Here is a 15568-nt window from a genome sequence, read left to right as displayed (position 1 = left end):
TAATGGTGTCGCCATAAATAAACAGAAAGGGATAAAGCAGTCAGCGAAACACGTGTCAGGGGTCTGTGAAGTGGTCTATATGGTGTATCCTTACTCTCTGTTACTTATGTTTGTGGGTCTTGCATGTTCACATATATATTTTTTTGCATTTTGCTACTTACTCTCTTTTACCATATTGGGATTGATACTGGGGTTAGTGCACACTTTTATCAAGCTCCGTAGTACTTTTTTTTTTTTTGCCTAAGAAAAGTTGCACGTACGACTTTTCTATACATGCTGCAACTTTGTGATTTTTACTTATTCCAAAGCACATTTCTGAAATCTGCTCACGTAGTAGTTTTTTTGTTTTTACTTTGCAATGATCATGTATTTATCAAATGTGATAGTCACATATGTATTCCAGGTCCAACCTGGCTTACAGAAAGTGCATACGTCTGTAGAAAAGGACATTAACACCTTCTTTAACAACTGTTCTTGTTCTGCATCATGATTCAAAGCTACCATATTAATGTTAATGTTAATTATAGAAAAAATTCATTATCTAACTAATAACTCTATTAATTTTAAAGCTGGCGTACCCACAACATTTTTTAATTAATGTTGTGTTAAAATAGAATAAGGCACAAAATAATTGTGTAAAAATTGTTAGACTACGTAAATAACCCATATGTGGCACTAAAATTATTCCTTAAAAAAAAAGAAACATTCGTATTACAGCTTCATGCACATTTTGGGGTGGGTAACATACAATAAAGCCTTCAGAGTACGGATATTCATGGTGCGGCATGGTAGGTTTTTAATATTTCTAAATTTTTGCGGGATAGTTGGAGTGCAGCCATTTATTGCCAGTCATGCCAGTCAGGGTGTCACCCGATGCGGTATCCCCCCTACCCCCCCCCCCCCCCTCCCTGTCACTCTCTAGCAACACTACTGGTAATAAAGGGTAGTAAAAGAACTTCGGTTATTAACATAAGGTAAAACTTTTCTGCTTTAAAAAATGCTTTTGTAGGCGGGATTCCTGGGTTTTGCTTACGTGTGATTTATTTATCAAGCTCGTGTGATTATTTGATAAATAGATCACATGTAAGCAGAAGTAAGTTTAAAAAAAAATTGTCATATAAAAGCCATACATTTGAAAAGAATGATAAATCTTTGTTTTTGCCTCCCCTTTCTGTTTTTTAAAATGTCTACTCCATTTGTGAATGTGTCTTACCACAGGGATGTGGAATTCCTATCGCCCAGGACATGCAGTTCCGGGCGTCGGGCAGGTGAATTTTTCCGGCGAAGCTCAGCAGTCTGTATGAAGGGTTCTCCCGACTTGTGCCCGCTTCGTACTTTGCAGCACCCCGGCTGTTCTCAGTAGCCGGGGGCCGCCACTAATAGCCAACCACGGTGATCACCGTGGTTGGCTATCAACCCTTTAGATCGCCGCAGTCAAAGCTGACAGCGGTGTATAAAGGGACATGTGAATGCTCCCTGGTGGGCTAGTTGGGTGGATCAGAGGGAGGGATTACCTCTGTTCACTGCTGTCCCGTGGCTCTGTCATTGATAGAGCCTGGCTGGACTTGGCTCGATCAATGGATCGCAGAGCACACAGACCAATGGAGTTCAATAGAACTCTATTGATCTGTATGCGGAATCTAATGATTCCTCCTAAAAGCCTAATAAAGTGTAAAAAAAAAAAAATAATTTTTTTTTACTATTGCTGCGTGCGTAATTGTACGAACTATTAAAATATAACATTATGTATCCCATACGGTAAATTTCGTAAATGTTAAAAAAATAAAAATAAAAAAACACAGAATTGCAATTTTTTATAATATCCCAGAAAAAAAAGTTAAAAAGCGATTAAAAGTCAGAGCAGTACCAAAATGGTACCGATATAAAAAACGGATTATGGCGCAAAAATTTAGCCCTCATACAGCCTGGTTTGCGAAACATTTTTTTTTTTTTTTTTTTTTTTTAAAGCTACAAGTTGTCAAAAAATTGCAATAAAAAAAATTTGAAAAAGTTCAAAAAAATTTTTTCAATTAGTAAAACATGACGGAAACTATACATCAGGCCGGCCTGAAGTATCAAAACGCCGGCCTAAAGTATCAAAACAACATGTTTGCTCAACCACAAGGTAAATGGTGTAGAAAAGAAAACTACCCAATTTGCAATATTATCTTTTACTATTTCAATTTCACTTCACCAATTATATAATAAAATATTTTAATTTTTTTGGTTCGGAGAATAGGTTATTGAAAAATTAAAAGGTATCATTCTAGTAGGTAGTTATGGCTATTATAGGGCAAGGAGGAAAAAATGAGAGCATAAAAGTGAAAATTGGCCCGGACAAGTGGATCGTCATGAGGGACAAGTAGATTTTGCTCCGTTTTAGTCCCGTGGACAAGTAGTTTTTTTTTTTATTTCCACACCCCTGTACCTACACTTCACTTGCATATTTATTGTACATTCACTATACTGACCACCTCATATCTTGTATTTCCTCATATGTATATCTTTCCAGCCACATTCCATGTACTATGTATTTTATGTGTGTTTTATCAATATTTTCAATAAAGTCAGATTTTATGAATCAATTTGGTGTAACATATTTTCGGTTATTATTATGGACATGGCATTGCCAGTGTATGGCGCCCCATGGAGTGTGTTGCTCATGTTTTCTCTGTGGCATATTACTACAGAGATATTCTCCCCTAGAAGCAAAACTTCCAAGAAAGGATAGCTCAGTAATGCATTTTTTTTTCCATGGTTATATTCCTACAAAATGCCATGCCTTCAGCATGTTTTTATTTTTTCCAACAGAATCAGTCTAGACTCAGCAGTGAAAAAGAATAAAATATGCAGTAGGTTGTACCCGCTCTTTGTAAAATCAGGAGTGCCTCTCCGCCATCCACCCCTCACTGCTGTAATGTGGATGATATCAGACGGCAATGACAGCAAATTGCTTAGCTCTTGCATTCCGCCACCCCGCCAAGCTCTGCAAGAGCTCCAGACCACAAATGCATTGAGCGGAGCTGCGTCTGGCAGTCATAGGGTTACCCAGCGTGAGGGGGCTGTAAGGAACAAAAGGCGGATGATTGAACAGCTGTGAGTGGTAATGCCAGCTAACGAGTCCCCGCACAGCTATAATCACAATCCAGGCCGGGCATCCAGCATATTCTTCATGTAGAATATTCAACACGAAACAATTTAATCCTTTCTGCCGGAGCGAGAAAAATGGGGAGGGGGGTGCAGAGCAGCCTACCACTGTATGTTTGTCCAAATCTCCCACTTCCTATTCCTAATTCATAGTGGGAGCCAGCAATAAGCTTTTTTTTTTTTATAATTATAATTTTCAGCACTATTATGATGTACGTGACTGGAGCTCCTAACGGTGTTTGCCATGCTGCTTGCTACACAGGGGAATCTCGTGATGGGTAAATTGCTAGACAAATGCTGAAAAGGGAAAAAAGCAAAGTCACATATTGATAGATGCTGGGTAGTGGGTAACGTTCCCCATATTTTTTTATTTATTTTTTCAAATCAGATATTTTTATTGAATTTTTAAACACCTATTTTTTAAACACACAAACAGAATGAAAAAACACCCCACAATCCAAAAACCCCACCCACCCCCAGACATCACCCCCCCCCCCCCTACACAAACAATCCATCTCAACTACAAGTATTAAAGAATTAGGCATCTGGTATAGCAAAATAGGAATAGTTCTGTTCTAAACAATAAAAAAGAGAAACTGAGAGCAGTAAACAAGACCTCCATGCAATCACCCAGTACCAAACAGCAGGACACAAAAATGCAATACTACCATTTCACAGGGAAACATCCACAACTGCGACAAAACAGAAAAAAACAAAATATAGACAGGCACTGCACACCACACATAAACTCAACACCCAGACCACAAGAAAGAAAGAAAATAGGAACCTAAGGCACATCACCGGAGGGGTCAAACTTACACACCCAAGGACCCCATATACCATCAAACTTACGCTCAGCCTATCGAACTATATGTGTAACTAGAGCAATCAGATCAGCCACTGCAGAACAGGTAGGCATCATCCAATACTGTGCAATCAACTTCCGAGCCTGATACAGAACTCTCAATATCCCTATCTCCACCATAGAGGGTTCATGGCCACAGCCTATGAGACTCAGCAGACACACTTTAGGTACTTGAGACGTCACACCATAAACTGACCGGATAGGGTGAATCACATCCCGCCAATAAGTATTCAAAAGAGGACATTCCCACAGCATATGCACCAGATGGCCCTCCAATCTACCACACCTGGGACAGGCAGAATCAGATCTAACCCCAATTTTATAGAAACATAGAATGTGTCGGCAGATGAGAACCATTTGGCCCATCTAGTCTGCCCAATTATCTGAATCCTATCAATAATCCCTGGCCCTATCTTATATGAAGGATAGCCTTATGCTTATCCCATGCATGTTTAAACTCCTTCACTGTATTTGCAGCGACCACTTCTGCAGGAAGGCTATACCATGCATCCACTACTCTCTCAGTAAAATAATACTTCCTGATATTACTTTTAAACCTTTGCCCCTCTAATTTAAAACTATGTCCTCTTGTGATAGTTTTTCTTCTTTTAAATATGCTCTCCTCCTTTACCGTGTTGATTCCCTTTATGTATTTAAAACTTTATATCATATCCCCTCTGTCTCTTCTTTCTTCCAAGCTAAACAGGTTAATGTCCTTTTTTAATCTTTCCTGGTAAGTTTTATCCTGCAATCCATGTACTAGTTTAGTATCTTCTCTGAACTCTCTCTAGAGTGTATATATATATCATTTTGGAGATACGCCCTCCAGTACTGTGCACAATCCTCCAAGTGAGGTCTCACCAGTGTTCTGTACAGTGACATGAGCACTTCCCTCTACTGCTTATACCTCTCCCTATACATCCAAGCATTCTGCTAGCGTTTCCTGCTGCTCTTACCTTGTCTTCCTACCTTTAAAGTCTTCTGAAATAATTACTCCTAAATCCCTTTCCTCAGATACTGAGGTTAGAACTGTGTAAATTATTCTATTTTCTGCCTGAGGGTTTTTACGCCCAAGGTGCATTATCTTGCATTTATCCACATTAAATTTCAGTTGCCGGAGTTCTGACCATTCTTCTAGTTTGCCTAAATCCTTTTCCATTTGGCGTATCCTTCCAGGAACATCAACCCTGTTACATATCTTTGTGTCCTCAGCAAAAAGACTCCATTGTTATGTAGGAACAACAAAGTCTTATACACCCTGTGCAGGAGAAACAAATAAAGTTGCATTCACATCTCGTTTTTGCAATACGGTTCCCGTATCCGGTTTCAGTGTAAAAACTGCATGGAACCGTATTGCAAACCGTATGTATAGACATGTAATTGAAAACCGTATGCCAAACGTAGCATCCGGTTGTGTGCGTTTTGCATCATTTACGGTTTTATCCGTTTTTTTTTCCTGCACACAAAACCGTAGTCTATTACTGTTTTATGTCTGGGTGAAAAACCGGATACAACCCGTATACATTTTTTTTTTTAAATGGTGGTCAATGGGAACCGTACTGAACCGTATGTGCGCACATACGGTTCCGTCCGGTTTGCACAATACGGTTTTGCAGTTTGCACATGAGCAGTGCACGACGAAAGTTCTTCCCACAAATAGAACAAGAAGAACTTTATTTAATTAAAGACAAACATAAAACCATATCCGTGTTTTTTATTTATTAAACCGTATGCAACCGGACATCCGTTTTCAAACCGTATATGGTTTAAAACCGTACAGAGGTGTATACGGTTTGGGCCGGTTTTGAGACTTACGGTTTTTACAAAAAACCTGATACGGGAACAATATTGCAAAAACAAGATGTGAATGCAGCCTAAGACAACCGGTTAGACGCAGACAGTGACAAAAACGCCAGCAGGAAAGACCATTCCTCATCGGTTAGAACACCTATATCTCTTTCCCACTTATATATTTTCAGTCAAAGGGAACTGCTAATGATAGAAACTCAACAATTCCCCATACAACCATGAAATGACCCGGCCGACTCCGTAACCACAGAGTCCAAAACTACATTAGTATGAATAGCCAACGATTGTGATCTGCACTGTCTCATACACATGACGTAGCTGCAAGTAACAATAAAACGAGGAGTGCGGCAAGCCAAACTCCTCCTGCAGAGCCCCAAAGGACCTGACCACTCCATGGACTGCTAGTTGTTCTAAGCCCCCTCCTCCCAAAAGCTGGCATCTACAAAAGAGTAAAAGGCAGGCAGGCCAGGGTTATGCCACATATCGGAGTGTACTTAATGCAACCCGTAATACCCAACAGTTTTCGTGTGTGACCCCAAAGCCTGCACAACAGCTGAGTAGTGGGGGAGGAGTCAGGAGGTCTAGTAAGGGCACCAATCTCCAGTATGTAAAGCGGCACACGACCCCCATGTTTAACCATAAATAGCCGACCTGTAGGACCCAACGTGCAAGCACTCGCCCAGCCTTTAATCTGGTGTAATTGTGAAGCAAGATAATAAAACCATAGGTTCGAAAGGGCGAGGCCCCTCAAAGACTTCCCCCTTTGTAGCGTTTCCAATTTAATTCTAGCCGAACCATACACCCCCCTTCCCCCGACCAACTGTCTAAAAGTGAGCCATCGCAATCCACACTGGGAAATTTAGCAGAACATACAGCAGCTGCGGCATCAGTACCATTTTTGTCAGGTTAGTCCGTCCTACCACCGAGATCGGCAGTTTACACCAAACTACCACCTTCTGAGAACTCTAATCCAGGAGAGGAGTGAGATTATGGGGAATAAAATCATGAAGTGAAGGAGTAGTACAGATCCCCTAGTAACTATTTGAATCTGAGAGGTAAGCTATCTGAGGGACATTAGGCAATGGGTCAAGGGGCATAAATACAGATTTGTCCCAATTAATCAATAAGCCAGAATAGGAATCAAAGACAGAGATTAAGGACATGACAGGAGCCAAGGATCAGGCCGTATCACCTAGGAATAACAACATGTCGTCCGCATAAAGCGCTACGCGCTCTTCAATGGACCCATACCGGAACCCCTCTACATCAGTAGATGACAAGCCAAAGGCTCAATAGCAAAAGCAAAGAGCAGAGGTGACAGGGGACACCCCTGCAGCGTGTCCTTTTGCAATTCAATTGGTACAGATAGCCTACCATTAACTCTAAGACGTGCAACAGGATTCTGATACAAAAGGAAAGAAACATAGGAAAGAAATCTAGAACCAAAGCCCATAGAACCCATCACTCACCAGAAATAGTTCCACTCAATGCTATCAAATACTTTGGCAGTGTCCAGTGAAAAAATGGAGCAAGCCTTCTCCTGGGCCATCTGCAAGTTGAGGTACACCCTACGAATATTATCCACCGTAGACTTACCCGGCATAAACCCAGTCTGATTCCCATGAACTAAGGATAGGACAACTTTATCCAACATGATAGCGAGCACCCAAGCCAGCAGCTTCACATCAGAAATTGGCCTGTAAAGAGCCTGCACATAGTGGGAAGAAGGTTTTGGAAGAAGTACTACAATAGTCTCCATCATTGAGCTGGGCAAGGAGCCCTCCAGGACCGCTGACTCAACCACTCCCTGCAGCTGTGGCAAAAGAACCCCTTGAAACTGTTTATATACCTCACTCGGTAGACCATCTGGGCACGGGGACTTCTCATTAGCAGCATCCTTCAAGGCCAACTCCAGTTCCTTCAGAGAGATAGGAGAGTCCCTCTGTTCTAGAGAAAAAGTGGGTAAGGACTAGGGATCGACCGATTATCGGTTTGGCCGATATTATCGGCCGATAATCACGATTTTGGGCATTATCGGTATCGGCAATTACCTTGCTGATAAGCCGATAATGCCCCTCCCCCCGCACCGCATCTCCCCCCCCCCTCCGACCCGCCGCACCGCGACCGCCCCGTCAGTGCGCACAGTAACAGCTCAGGAGGACGCCACCGGAGCCAGATGTAGAGTGGACCCCAAGCCCCGGGAACAGGTAAGTATAAAACCGGGGATGGGGGTGGCAATGGAGCCGGGGCGGTGCAGTGGGGGGTGCGGGGCGGTAGGGAGCGGTGGCGGTGATAGGACTCAGAACCCCCGGACAGGCAGGGGGAGAGAAGCGGGTGGCGGCAGCGGCCTATGGCACCGCAAAAGCCACTGCAGTGAATTGATTTAAAGCGTCCGTTTTAAATCAATGATCTGCAGCGGTGTCGCGGGGGGGTTAAATAGCCAATAACTTATACAGAATATCGGTATAAGTTATCGGCTATCTGCCCTAACCTCCACCGATTATCGGAATGGGCCCTAAAAAAAACGATATCGGTCGATCCCTAGTAAGGACACCCTGCCCACATAGTCCGCTTCAGAGCAAGCAGTTTTGGACGAATAGGCATCCCAGTAAAAGTCCAACATCACCTGAAAAATATCACCATCTTCGGTAACTACCTTCCTCTGACTATCCCACAGACAACCGATATACGTCACCCCCTGCTAAGCACGAGCAATAGAAGCCAACAGTTTCCCCGTACCTTCCCCACAGTCAAAATAGTGTTGTTTAGTAAAAAAACAGAGACAATGGATAGAACACGATGCAATAAAACACCACTAAATGGGGGGGAGGGGGGGTGGTTGGTACAGATCCACTAGGATGAAAGTTCGGTGAGACACTTCACACAGTAGGCGGACAAACCGCCCATCCGGATCAATATTAGTGGAAAGAACTTTAAAGGAAATTGATTTGTGAACTAGAATACTAACTCCTCGAGCATGAGAGGAGAAAGTGGAATGAAATGAGTGACTGACCCAGGCTCCGATGGAGAACTGCAGTGTTCTCCGCTGTCAAATGGGTCTCTGTAAGACAAAGGATAGCGGATTGGAACTGTCTTACCTAATTAAAAATTGCATAACGTTTAGAAATCTCCCCCAACCCCTGAACATTCCACCCTACTATGTTAAAGACTGCCATTTTGAAAAGACAACCATAATAGAACATGAAAGCCCACACATTCTAGGAGGAGGCCAGCAAACACACTCACAATGACCGGATGCACATAACACACAGAAAGTGAGCAAGAGACAGAAAACACAACAAACAAACACCCCACATCAGAAAACAAACTTGGTCACACAGTGGCATGCGGCACCAAGGGGCGCTAATATGCCCACACCAGTAATCATCACCCTCCAAAACATACAGGATCAACCAATCTCCAGCATATAAGAAGAGACAGACAAGAGAGACAGACGAGTGCAAGCATACAGCAAAACTTATTTAACCAGCCAAGCATAAATCGAGCACACTCCTACAACTTATCCCGCAAGAAAACACAGTAATAGAACCCTACCTGTGAAACACCCAACACCCCCACATCCCCCCCCCCCCAAATGAAAAATTGCAAATAATCAGCAGTACCCTGAACAACAATCTTGCCCCACCACATTAAGAGAAACATAGGCAAAGCATATAAATCACCGGAGCCACATTACAAAAACACCAGCCACAATCCAGAATGAGAATGAAAGGCAGGAGTAGTAGTTCAATCCAGAGCAGGGCCTTGGGAGCCCCTGCAAGCCCTCTGACATAGCTGAGATTCATGAGTGTCCAGACAATGGGCAGCAGCATCAACACCCTCAAAGAAATGAGTGGTCCCCATGGTGATCACACAGAGTATAGCAGGATATAGCATAGCATTCTGGATGTCCAAGGAGTACAGCTGCTTTTTGACATCAATAAATGAGGCACGTTTCTTCTGCACCCCTGCCGAGAAGTCCGGGAAGAAGCAAAAAACATGACCATCCACAGTGACAGGTTGCCTCTCTCTATCCAGCCGAAGAATCAAGTCCCTGTCCCGATAGTGGAGGATCTTCACAAGCATAGACCGGGGTGGGCCGCCGGGGGGAAACTGTCAGGCAGGGACCCGATGGGCTTGTTCAACAGCAAAGCGAGGGGTCAGACTATCAGTGCCAAACACATTCTTGAGCCAGGTTTCCATATATTCCGTGGGACAGCGACCCTCGCATCTTTCTGGGAGTCCCACAATACGCACATTATTGTGGCGTAACCTATTTTCGTGGTCGTTAGCTTTAGCTTTGAGTAAGGCCATGTCCTGACTATGTCTGGTGGTGTCCCGCACCAAAGGAACCACAGCATCCTCCACCTCACTTATTCTGCCTTCCGCAGCAGAGGTGTGATCGGTCACTCTTTGCAGATCATGGTGGATAAGAGAAATGTAAGTTGTACAGCTGTACAGTTCCCATCTGAGCAATCAATTGAGAGAGAGTCATGTTACACCATCGTATCTCAGCAAAGACCGCGGCTAGTGTAGGTTCAGCAAGAGGCCTATATGAAGCAGCAGCCGCCACGGAAGACAATGCAGATGGAGTGCAGGGCAAAGAGACGTGAGAGTCCGCAACAGAGGCCTGCAGAAATGCATCATATTCCACTGTCAGCCATGGGGAGGGGTGCACCCCTACGATCAGGGAAATCTGCGGACAGAGGCCTCAGAGCAAACCTCTCTAACTTCGCCGCTACCTCCCGTTTAATGGCCAGCTTAATTCTCAAACTAGAAGAGACTCCAGCCCCTTGAGCGGTTCCAGCACCATCTTTATTCTTCCTTCCCACATTAGAAGCCATAAACTGGAATAAAAGAGCCTCACTGAACGTAGCTAGATGTGTCCCAGGAGGCACAGGGTGTAGCAGGGAAATGCAGGCAGAGTATCACCACAGTCCAGCAACTAGGGGGTATAGAGATCTTCAGGCCTGGACTATTTATCACCAGCACCTTAGAGGGCACAGCAGCCCCCAACAGCAGATTCCAATAAAGACAAGAGCAGCAGTGTCCAATATAGGGGATAGAGACAGCAGCAGCCCCCAGCAAAGGGAAGCCCCAGCAAACAGGAAACCCACTTACTGTCTCCACAGCAGGCACTGACAGTCTCCCTCAGTAATGTAGAGCAGTCCCCGTACCTTCCACAGTCTTGCACCGCCAGCCCCTCACAGGAAATAGCAGTCGGGAGTGAGATTAGGCAGCAGACAGTAGAAAACAGCCATGCTGGCGCGCAGCCCTGCACTCTTCGGCACTCCAGGAGAGAGAGCTAGTCCCGACAGCGCTCCCGCACCACACACCACCTCACAGAGGCTGCAGCACCAATCATCCCGCCCGCCTGGCACACGAAGGAGACTTCAGAGGACCAGGCTGTTAAGGATGGAGGAGTTCTGACAGCAGGCGGCAGGCCAGAATAGCAGCAGGGACCGGCGGCTATCCAAGATGGCGGGGAACAACCTCGTTGCGGGCAGCCAAGGTGGCGGGAGCCGGCACCAGGCCCCGGCAACCCGCAGGGATCCACAGAGCACTCCGCAGCCCCCAGAATGATCAAGCAGTACAGGAGGACAGCCAGAGCAGGTAGGGAGCCAGCGGATGTCCTGAGGCAGCACAGGGAGCAGGGAGGCAGCCAGGTATCAAGGACCACAGAGGGGTCCACGAGGAGAAAAAGCAGGCAGCTAGGTCCCAGATGCAGACAATTTCTCCAAGGGAAGTGTCTCCAGAGCAGGAGGAGGGGTACAGAGGCAGTGTCCAAGTACACTAAAATCACAGGATGGCGGGGATATGGAATTATTTCCTTCAGGATGGCAGGAGCTCCCAGGGAGATATATATATATATATATATATATATATATATATATATATATATATATATATATATAATATCATTTTTTTATTTATTTATATTTATTTATTTTTTCTACACAGTAGTAATTAAGTTATAACTCTTATATAAACCATTTGCTTGACAAGTGCCAATTTAGTATCCACCTTAATTTGCACAATAAAAAAGGATGATGTTTAGGAATTCTGTTTCCCCCCCCCCAGAAGAATAACATTTTCATCAAAACATGAACACTGGTTTCAGAACATGGAGAAACTGGGTTAAACATATGCAAATTACAAGTTCTGCAAAGAACTGATTGGCGACTTCAGGCTTTTCCCCTCTATCTCCTCTCTGCATTCTGCTGCTTATTAAAAAATAAGGCCTTAAATATTTCAAGCAACAGCTGTGCATGGCTCCTGTGCTTTGTGCCAGTGCAGCCGTTCCAAGTGTGCGTTACATCTACTGATCTGTTTATTTTTTTTCTCTGTTTCTCAGCTTCAGACAGCAAAGTCACATATTGTGCGGCAGTGTGGAGGATACCAAAGGAACTGCAGGCTGGGAACCATGAAGTCCCCGATGATTCATCAAACAACACCCAAGTCTTGGAGCTTCTGTGTCACCTTGACAACGACGCCCAAAGCAATATGGCCTGGTAATGTTCTGCATGTATCAGACAGCAAATCACTTGAACAGTTTTAAAAGGATGATCTAAGAGTAATATGAAGATATCCAAGTGGGGGTTGCTTCTCCAAAACACAAGAGAACACTAAATGTTTCTATTTTTTCTTGTAACATAGTTGTCACCTCAAGATTAGTACTTATTTAGCAGAACACTTAAGGCTGTTGTCCTCCTATACTATTCAGCCTTGGGGCAACTCTAGGGGGAAAAAATTACCTTTACCTTTGGTAAAAATTTTAAGCACAATACCTGTAAATCACTTTTAGCTATTAGCATCTAAATGTTACTTTAAATGGAATAAAAAAGCTTTATGTTTATAATGTAACACCTGGGCTTAATTCTTAGTTGAATATGTGCCCCCTACTTTGCGCTTATCTCTTCAGGGCAGATTTGGGGCAGTATTTGCAATTGTACCTGCAGTTGTTCGGCTGCTTAAAACTCCCCTCCTCAGCAGTAATCACATTCAGGTTTTAAATCTCACTCCCTTTTTTCCTATCCTAGTAGAAATCACCTTCAGGGCTGAAAGCTCATCCATTCCATCAATAATCAGATTCAGAGCTCAGATCACATTCATCCCCCAGCGGTAATCAGATTCAGGTCTCTAATCTCATCTTCTACCTAACAGTAATCATTCTCAGGGCTCAAAGTCATATCCCACGAAGAGTAATCCTCCTCAGGGCTCAAGTCTTATCCCCCCAACATTAATCATCCTCGGGGCTCAAGTGTTATCCCCCCAACAGTAATCATCCTCAGGGCTCAAGTCTTATTCCCCCAATAGTAATCATCCTCAGGGTTCTATTCTTATTCCCCCAATAGTAATAATCATCAGGGCTCAAGTCTTATCCCCATCAACAGTAATCATCCTCAGGGCTCAAGTCTTATTCCCCTAAATAGAAATAATCCCCAGGGCTCAAGTCTTATCCCCCCCCCCCCCCCCCCCAACTGTAATCATCCTCAGAGCTCAAGTCTTATTCCCCCATTAGTAATCATCATCAGGGCTCAATATCATTGCATACCCCTCAGCTGTAATCACTTTTAGAGGACAAATCTCATCCTTCCCTGCAGCAGTAATCACCTTCAGGGCTAAAATGGAATCCCCTTAACCACCCACAGTAAGTACCTTCAGGGCACATACAGTCATGGCTGTAAATGTTTGCACCCCTGAAATTTTTCAAGAAAATGAAGCATTTCTCACAAAAAAGGATTGCAGCAACACGTTTTGCTATACACATGTTTATTCCCTTTGTGTGTATTGGAACTAAACCAAAAAAGGAGGTAAAAAAGCAAATTGGATATACAGTGGGGGTCAAAAGTTTGGGCACCCCAGACATACCTCAAAAAGCACCCAGAAATGGATGGCAACAAAGCTCTGGAGAGTTCTGAAGTGGCAGAAATGAGTCCAGATCTAAATCCCATTGAACACCTGTGGAGAGATCTTAAAATTGCTGTTGTGAAAAGGCGCCTTCCAATAAGAGAGACCTGGAGCAGTTTGCAAAGGAAGAGTGGTCCAACATTCCGGCTGAGAGGTGTAAGAAGCTTATTGATGGTTATAGTAAGCCACTGATTTCAGTTATTTTTTCCAAAGGAGTTTGGTGTGACATTATGTCCAATTTGCTCTTTTTCATCCCTTTTTTGGTTTAGTTCCAATACACACAAAGGGAATAAACGTGTATAGCAAAATATGTGTTATTGCAATCCTTTTCTATGAGAAATACTTCATTTTCTTGAAAAATTTCAGGGATGCCAACATTTACGGCCCTGACTGTAACTCATCCATTCCCCAGTTGTTATCACATTCAGAACTTAAAGGGGTTATCCAGCATAAGGTGATTTTAGTACATACCTGGCAGACAGTAATGGACATGATTAGGAAGGATCTGCGCTTGTCTTGGGCTAAATGGCTATGCTGTGAGATTACCAGAACACTGTGGCTAGCTTTTTCTGAACTTGTATTTCCTGTTTTCTTGTTTGCCTACAAATCCCATGATACCATTTTCCTCCTTCCCACACATCAGCTACCCCACCCATTGAAACATAAATGAGCTGGAGAGCTGTGGTTTTCAATTGGAGTGCCTCCAGCTGTTGAATTACTCGCAGATTGCTCTCTCCACCCATTGAAGCAGACAGGCTCCCTGTCATTAGCTGACTAGTGAGTCAGGTCTCGACCGCATTGCAAGCTGGGAAAATATGCTGCTAAAAATAAATATTGGGATGAAAATCACATAAGAATTGTGAGAAAACCATCACACACAGGTACAGACACTATATTATGAACTACACTAACTTTACAGCCCCTGTAGCATAGTCCAATAAAAAAAAATTCCCGGAATACCCCTTTAAAGCTCCATTTCTCCCATTGAGCAGTAATCACTTTCAGATTTCGAATCTCACCCGTCCCTCAACAGTACTCGCCTTCAGGACATCATCCTTTCCTCATAGCATCTTCCCCCAAAAGTAATCACCTTCTTGGCTTAAAGGGGTATTCTGGAGAAAAAACTTTTAAGATCAACTAGTACCAGATTTTCAAATTGCTTCTTATTAAAAATCTCAAGCCTTCCAGTACATAGCTGCTGTTTGCTTTGGAGGAAGTTGTGTAGTCTTTCACGTCAGATACGGTGCACCCTGCTGCTAACTCTGTCCATTTCCGTAACTGTACGAAGCAGGAGTAAATCCCCATAGCAAACCTCTCATCCTGGATAGTTTCTGACATGGACAGAGGTGGCAGCAGAGAGCAACATGTCTGACTGAAAAGAATACACAACTCCATCCACACATACAGCAGCTCAAAAGTACTGGAAGGCTTGAGTTTTGAAAATAGAAGTAATGTACAAATCTGTATAACTTTCTGTCGCAAGTTGATATGAAAACATTTTTTTTTCTTCATAATTCCCCTTTTAAACAACAACAAAAAAACGTGGTCTCAAATGGCTGGAGGTGCTCAACCCCAAATGCAGTTGTGCATTTATACTGGGGGAGCAGATACTGCCCTTGTAGTCCGTTGATAGGGGCGATCCCCAGCATAAAAATGCATACAATGGGGGATGCCTGCAGCGGACTACAAGTGCCACAATAGAATCCTACACCAGATAAACAGTGTGGATGTGTAACAATTAAAATAATACAATACAGAAATTTAGGTGCACTACTGTAGTAGATGTAAACAATGACATTGGCTATCCCTCAACACTGATGTTAAAATTGAGACATT

The 15568-nt window shown here is 43.5% G+C and overlaps 1 protein-coding gene across 1 annotated transcript in view; it reads left to right on the top strand.

Moving 5' to 3' along the window:
• Window positions 1-15568, top strand: part of EIPR1 (EARP complex and GARP complex interacting protein 1) — a 335275-nt gene that overhangs the window by 174257 nt on the left and 145450 nt on the right. The window contains exon 4 of the mRNA XM_056564094.1: window positions 12177-12333. Coding sequence (XP_056420069.1) covers window positions 12177-12333 — 157 coding nt within the window. The remainder of the gene's footprint in view (window positions 1-12176; window positions 12334-15568) is intronic.

This window comes from Hyla sarda, chromosome 3 (genome assembly GCF_029499605.1).
Source record: "Hyla sarda isolate aHylSar1 chromosome 3, aHylSar1.hap1, whole genome shotgun sequence".
In the NCBI taxonomy this organism is placed as follows: Eukaryota; Metazoa; Chordata; class Amphibia; order Anura; family Hylidae; genus Hyla; species Hyla sarda.
This window is presented reverse-complemented; position numbering and strand designations above follow the sequence as displayed.